The following is a 7648-nucleotide window of genomic DNA, read 5'->3' on the forward strand; positions in this document are numbered from 1 at the left end:
TTTTCCACCTTTTCCTCCTCCATATTCCCTCCTTTCTTCTCCACCTTTTCCTCCTCCATATTTTCCCCTTTTCTTCTCCACCTTTTCCTCCCCACATATTCCCCCCTTTCTTCTCCAACTTTTCCTCCTCTATATCCCCCACCAATCCCTCCCCTCTATTTCCTCCGATCCTTTCCCTCTTCCTAACTCCAATCCCTTCTCTCTACCTACCTCCAATCCCTTCCCTCTTTCTACCTCCAATCCCTTCCATCTACCTACCTCCAATCCCTTCCCTCTACCTACCTCCAATCCCTTCCTTATATCGATCCTTTTCTATTTCGAATAGTTTTATTCCTCGCTAGAGAAGTAAATTCTCCTGACAATTCAAGTTTTTTTGCAAAAGAATTGAATAAAGAATAGAGTGGACTGTCCTGTTCTATTGAAAAGGTTTCTTAACTTGAAAATTGAATCTAAATTATTTAAAGTAAAAACTTTAAAGTGTTCATTCATCGGAGTAATTGTGTTTCTTGCAACTTCCAAATGTCCATATTTAAATTTTTCGATCAGGGGAATTCGTAAAAACTTAAATATGTACATACATGATACATTCTGTTTGAATTATATACTAGAGTTAAATGGTGATTGCGCCCCTTTCTTTTATAATAATTGTAGCTTTGCTGTAATCCGCAAGCAGTTTTATTTAAAATTCTGTGTTTAAGATGCTCTAAATGGCAAACCTCACAGAATATTAGTTCCACATTTTTTGAAAATATGTTTCGGTCTGGTTTGACCCTTGTCAGATTCTCTTCATACATCATTGCACAGAAATAATACAAAATTTCCTGCTTTTCATAACATGAATGTACTGTAAGTGTAAATTGTAATTTAAGGTGTTATGTCTAGCTAATATGTACGTGGGTGATATTTATCAAAACTGAGGTCAGAATTTTGATCTTTCTTCTTGAATAAAACTAAAGTTTCTTCAAAATCAGAAGTAAAATAACATCTGCCCTCGGTCAAGATGAATATTCTTATCTAAAGCTATATAATAAACTACACTGACTACAACATATGAACAGGGAAATCATTTTGAAATATTTTATTCGAACTAGCTTGGGAACCCAGCTTCGCCTGGAAGCTAAACTTTCACAAAAAAACCAACCCACGAAACTCAGAATCTATAATCTAAGCTAAAAATATCCCCGTGGTTTTACCGAGTTCCCAAATCCCAAATATTTTTGGAAAATCTGTCAATAGGTTCATAAGTTATGATTGGACATACAGTCAAACAAACACACAAACAGAGAGAGATTACTACTTTAGGGTGACCCAAAAAACAAGGATTAGGATTTTTTAGCCCCTTTAATCGTTAAAAAAGACTCAAAAATTGGCCCCGGCATATAGTTTAAGATTTTGGAAGGGTTCGTTTCAGTATGTTTTTGTCTTCCAATCCTTCCATATTGGAAAATCTCTCTGTTAACCTTGCTAACCAATATTACTTACAAATAATTCATTTACATCTATCTGAATTCTGTCTGAACCCCTTCAGATTTTTCTTCCTGGCTTTCTGAAATCTAAGGTGTATATGTATTTCTTTACACAGAACTCTATGAAGAAAAACCTAAAAAAAGATAGGTTCCAGAAACCCCGGTACCATGGCTGGAACACCTTTGATGGACCTTGGAATAGACGATTTTTTGGAAATTGGGGCCTCTTTTAGAAATTATTTAAATTATAAACATTATAGTAACCTAAATAAGTATTCATTATCATGATGTTTAAGTATCGTTAAGTTGTTTTCTCTCTGCAATATAGATTTGAATAGAATAATGAAAATTATTAATTGTTTAAAGCTAGCAGACAAATTAGACATGGTTTTGAGCCAAACGGAAGCATCGAAAGAAAAAATGTTACTTAAAAGAATATTGGGGGATTTAAACGCTAATCCCTGTTTTCCATGGGTCAAACTGTTTATATAGAAGAGACTGGATGGTAACAAAAGAGTGATGCAGTTTTGATTTTAATACAGAAGGAAGTTGCAACTGTTGAATAGTAGTTCACCTTCAAGCTGAAACATGTCTTGTAGAAGGATTAGAATAGATTTGAAGGATTTGCATCTTACAGTGCATTCATAATTCTAAATTATCAGATACCAGACACTATATACCAAACACCAGATACTAAATACCAGATATCAGATACGAGTCAGTAGCTACCAGATACTAGATACTATACACTATATATACCAGAAGCTAGATGCTAGACACTAGATATCAGACCCTAGATACCAGACACTAGATACCAAACACTAGAAACCAAACACAAGATATCTGAAACTAGATAACAGAAACTAGATATCATACAAATAATCTATATAATACCATATCTAGATAGTATATACCAGAAAAACCAGCTATACAAATTTTAAAAGCACCTTTGACTAGATAATGAGTCGTAAAAACCAGACCAGTTTTACCAGAAATACATGATGTACCAGAAAAATATCATGAAATAATGTATATCAGTTATCAGATGATTAAAGGATTTATCAGAGTCTGATGCCATTATTATCATGATGCGGGGAGGAGGAGGGTGGGAGGGGTGGGGGGATAAATGAGGTCCTGGATGATTAAACACAAATAAAAGTAAATATCAAGCAGCTTCTGGTTTTCAGTTATCCTAGACTCTTTAACCTTGATACAAGATCAACCCTAGTTAGTACAGTTCTAACCTTTACGGTATGAAGGTATGTATCCTAGAGCAAGTTCTAGTTTCTTTAATCCGTTCCAAAACAGTTCGTATCAGGTATACAAGTGATGGAATGAAAGAATACATTGCTAACCAAGATGCCCGCACTCTCACGCAAAAATCAAACAGAATTTTGCCAATTACTCCTGTTAAACTTCAGCTAGAAACAAGCGCGTTCAATTTTTTAATGTACATGTCTAGAGCTACAAAAAAGTATAAGTGATCAAAACCAAAGTCCGAAGCGTTGCGACACTTTAAAGTCGAGGCTTCCTCAAAAGTGTCTTTATTTTCCTTCCTCAATTATTGTGAGTCCTCATCATTGCGTACACATGAGTGGGTCTTTTTTTCTAATAATAATCAATATTCAAAAATTATTTTTTTAATGTTTTTTTATGGATAAATCGAAATTTGTCAATGATTGTAAATTCTGGATGTTTGATTCAATCAAAATCAACATTACAAATTTAATCCCATGGTTGTAATTTGATCTGTGAGTAAACTTGGAAGTGGATTAAGTTTAAATGTTTCCGGTTCAGGTGCTGATCCTGGTTTCAACAGTTCTGGTCTCCTGCTCCGGTCAGGACGTATCAAGTCTTATCAATGCACAGGGAGTTCCACAGGTACCAGTTTATATTTTTTTGTAGATAAAAGAATTTAACACTTGCCACAAGTTCTCTTTATTTATATCTTTACAACCTGATGTCGTACTATGTCTTCAAAGTTCAGATTGCAAAAATATAGGAATAAAAATATTACATTTTGTTGCGTATTCCAGGTTCCAGGTTTAGATGTCTGGCAAGCTGCTCTTATTGCTCATGCCGCGGCAGAGCAGAGGTTATCAGGTTTCCTGACTCAACCTCAGCCTCAACAACAGCAACAGCAACAGCCCGTATTTAGACCCCAGCCTCAACCTCAACCTCAACCTGAACGTAATACAGACGATCTGCGAGGTCACCCATAAAGTTACTAGATTATAAAATATTAAGAATAAGAACTCTAAGCGTAAATTCAAGTGACCCTTCATGCAAAAATGGCAATACTCTATTCACAACGGTACCCTTGAAACCTTTGATCAATAACGTGGAGGATATTATCGTTTTTCTAGGTTTAAAACTATGTAATTCTGATATTGTGAAAGCCACTTTAGAAGAGAAGCCCAATTGAAAATAATCAGGTTTTAAAATTGCAAACACTGATTTATACTTGATCAGATAAAGGTTTCAATGGTACCGTTGTGAGTTGGCCATTGACATCTTTGTCTAAAGGATTACTCTAACGATCCCATTAAGAAATATTTGTTATTAATCAATCTATCCTAAACTACTACTGTAGATGCATCTGCTCCAGTGATACAACAATTATTAGATTCTCAGGTAATAAAATAAAATTTTATTTTTTCTCTCTCCTTTAATGGGACTGTCGTAAATTTAATTCTTTCTTTCTCCTTTAAAGGGACTGTTCTAAATTTAATTCTTTCTCTCTCCTTTAAAGGTACTGAAGAGGGGTATACTCGATTCACTACGGTACCCTTTAATCCTTTACCTTATCAATACTGTCTCAGATATCGGCGTTTTCTGGACTAAATTCTTTTTAATTTTGACAATTTCCTACATTGTTTCTGAAGGAGAAAGGGGAAAAAGAGTAGATTATGATGGATTTCTCATACACTCTTGATCAGACCAAGTTTCTAAAGGAATCGTTGTGAATCTGAAATGCCACCCTGTATATGGAGTCACTTAAAAGTATTTTTAATATTTCTCTGAAGGCACCAGGGACTAGCACTGAGTCCGAGGTTGCTGCTGAAACTACAGTATCCGTATCCGAACCTTCTCAGAATTTCCAGAATATTCTAAAGAGCTCCCTTGTCAAGTTTATTGAGCAGATACAGGAGAGCAGGCAGGCGGTAGAGAACCCAGAGATTGACGAACTAGAGGACAGCGAGTCGGAGAACAAGAACGAGGATGCGGAGTTAGATCAGGATCCAATCCTGGACTTAGAGTTGGGTGGATCAGAGTCATTCCTGGACAAACTTCTCAATAAGTTCAACATTAACCAAGAACTAAAAGATCCTGCTCCTACCGATCCATCTCTCTCGGATATTTTAGGAATAACGAAGCAACTTAAGAACAAGAACAGTAATAAACCCTCTGCCAACATCGACACTGAGAAAGAAACTATATCAGATTTTTTCCAAGATTTACTCCGAGAAGAAGATCTTGAGAAGTACAATGAGATTGCGGACGTTGCTCCGGAGAGAACCCAAGACCTGGAGAAGAATAGAGCTAAAAACCTGGAGAAGAATGGATCCTTTAAGTTAGGAAACTTCCTCCAGGACGAGCTGACAGCAGCAGTCAAGGAGAGCAGTATTATAGCAGCTGAGCTGGAGAACCTTCTAGAGGAACTGGAAGGTTAGCCCTCTCCTCATGTTATCTTAACCCGGAGAAATAATAGCTAACCAGTAACCAAAGCAAGCTTTAATCCCTAAATACTATTAATAAAATTAATCCTAAACTGACTAATATCTGAGCATGAGAGATCTAGAAGATAATAATAGGTTGTAGAGAAGATGATTACAGGGTTTAAACTATACTAACCAGGCTGAGAGTAGATAGATTGTTAAAATTACTCTATATTCACCAGAGAACAATGTAATTATATTCTGATACTGTGCAGTGTGCATGTCTGCCGGTCGGAGCATATGTTTAAACCAAAATTCTTGTTTTTAATTGTTGCTTTGTAATTTCATTCATACAATTGAATCAAGCTTAAAGGGATAGTTTACCTGTTTGGAATTAGACTTAAACTAACAATTTTATTGAAAACAACTAAATCAAAGATATCTCATCTCAAGAGATATTGACTAAAACCATATTTTTAAGTTGAGAAAAAGAAAGATTTAAAGTTTCTTGAGGAAACCTTCGAGATTATTAACTCCAAACTCCGGAATGGAGTTTCAATACGGGATCTAAACCAGGTTAGAGAAATCAATGAAAATAATGAAAGATATTTTATATTTCTACATTATCTAAAGTTTGTTTTATAAAGACTCATTTTATATAGATATAATATTTTTTTTATTTTCTTTTTTACTTTTCTTCAAATCAATTTCTCTTTACAATTAAATTCTTATTTTTTACAGGATAAAGATTTCATAAACAGTGTTTTTCATAGATTCGCTCTCCTAGGACATCCTCTCAGAGAAGGTAAAATCTTTCAAAAGATTTTAAATATTTGGAAGTTTTTTATATAAATAGATGCAGAATTATATTCAAAGCTACAATAATTTATAAAAACAAGCTTCTATGCAGATTTGTCTATTTTTGGCCTAAATAGATTACGAGTAAATCTAATGTTTATGAAATTAAAACAATGACGAGATCATCAAGATACCATGAAAAAATATTCTTAGTTTTAAAATCTATTTGAGATTATTTTATAATTATTTAAAAAGGTGAAAATACGTTCTAATTTTCCTTTGCGTTTGTCTGTAGAGGATATAAGCCTGCAAACCTTGCTGGAGGCAAAACGATTGGTTACAGAGAACGTTATCTCAGCTGCAGAGAAGACCCGGAGTATGGCAGTAGAGATACAAAACCAGCTGGACGGAAAGATCAGGTTTATATTCTTAAATAAGATAGATTCCGTGGTTTGAAATCAGTGCATGTGTGAATGTCGGGATCAAGCATTAATCTCCATCTAATTCAGATCTAAGGATTAATTTCTTCGATAATCATAGTCTACAGGAATAAATTTATTTCGTGGGATCAAGCGTTGATCATCAAATTCAAAAGTGCCAATTATAGATATCGAGATCAAGACTGTATACATAGTTTTGTCTTTATCCCCTTTAACACTCTATCTGAGTAACCATGAAGAAGATATCGACGTTTTTATTTCAAAAGTGTTGAATTGACCACTGTACTTTTCTTATTTGTTTCTCTAACATGAGGCCGATAGTCTTTTCATAGAGATTATTTAATAATATTTAATAATTTAATAAAAATTAAAGGCTCCGTTTATATGCAACTATAAGCAAATTGAAATTACGTCTGCAGTCCATTTACCGCTGTTTTAATCTAAAAAAATTAAGTCTTTGCCTCAAACTCTAATTGTCGAATCCATACATCTTTGCAACCTGATGGTGTAAACTTTTAATATTTCAAACTTGGACTATTGGACCTAACAGAATTAATAGTAAAAAATATCCTAGGTCTCCGACATTGTGTTGCAAAGATAGAGGGATTAGAAAATCATACTTTGAAGCAAAGACTTAATTCATGTATACAGAATAACAGTTTAGATAATGAAGTTGAAATTGAGTCGAGAACGGGAAATAAAATAATATTTTCGCCAGGGATATAAATCAACTCTAGTGTTTGGGGATGAAAAAGTTGTAAATATTAGGTTATCATTATGAAGTTTGACTTTATATATTGTTTCAGGCGCAAAGGAAGACAATTCTCTTATAAGGATCTGCTAGATGTTGAATCCAATCTTAAATCCGTCCTCAACCTTATCCGAACCAGTCGTACATAAATATATTCATTCAATCAATCTATTTATTCATCTATTCATCTATTCCTGCTGCTTGTATTGGTGTGAAAATCTATTATTATCTAGTGAACCCCCTGGAGCAACCAAGGATTATCTATCTATCTATCTATCTCAGGGATAATCCTTAGACTGCTAATTTTTACCGCAAAATTCATGGGAAAATAGTTCCATTTATATCTTTATATATTCCCTGGATGAGAGAAGAATAGGATCAATCATTAGATCCTAATCAACTCAAATAATATTTATCATATTTTGTCACAATAAATTAAATAGATCAACCTTTTTTTTAGCTTGGAACCCAGCTTTGCCTGCAGATCTAAACAATTTTAAACCTAGCTAAGAACATTCCCCTTATCCTCACGAT

The 7648-nt window shown here is 34.2% G+C and overlaps 1 protein-coding gene across 2 annotated transcripts; it reads left to right on the plus strand.

Moving 5' to 3' along the window:
- The first annotated feature begins 2629 nt into the window (after positions 1-2629).
- Positions 2630-7285, plus strand: LOC111713296 (uncharacterized protein DDB_G0292186). Of its 2 annotated transcripts, none has more exons than XM_023488133.1 (9): positions 2630-2725; positions 3264-3347; positions 3503-3677; positions 4060-4100; positions 4493-5135; positions 5607-5701; positions 5867-5930; positions 6219-6342; positions 7170-7285. In XM_023488133.1, exons 1-9 carry the CDS (start codon positions 2720-2722, stop codon positions 7261-7263), a joined length of 1326 nt encoding a protein of 441 aa, XP_023343901.1. In that variant the 5' UTR covers positions 2630-2719; the 3' UTR covers positions 7264-7285. The 2 variants fall into 2 exon arrangements, with proteins under 2 accessions (XP_023343901.1, XP_023343900.1); XM_023488132.1 differs by having other exon boundaries at positions 2713-2784.
- Positions 7286-7648: the final 363 nt, after the last annotated feature.

This window comes from Eurytemora carolleeae, unplaced genomic scaffold (genome assembly GCF_000591075.1).
Source record: "Eurytemora carolleeae unplaced genomic scaffold, Eaff_2.0 scaffold363, whole genome shotgun sequence".
Taxonomy (NCBI): Eukaryota; Metazoa; Arthropoda; class Copepoda; order Calanoida; family Temoridae; genus Eurytemora; species Eurytemora carolleeae.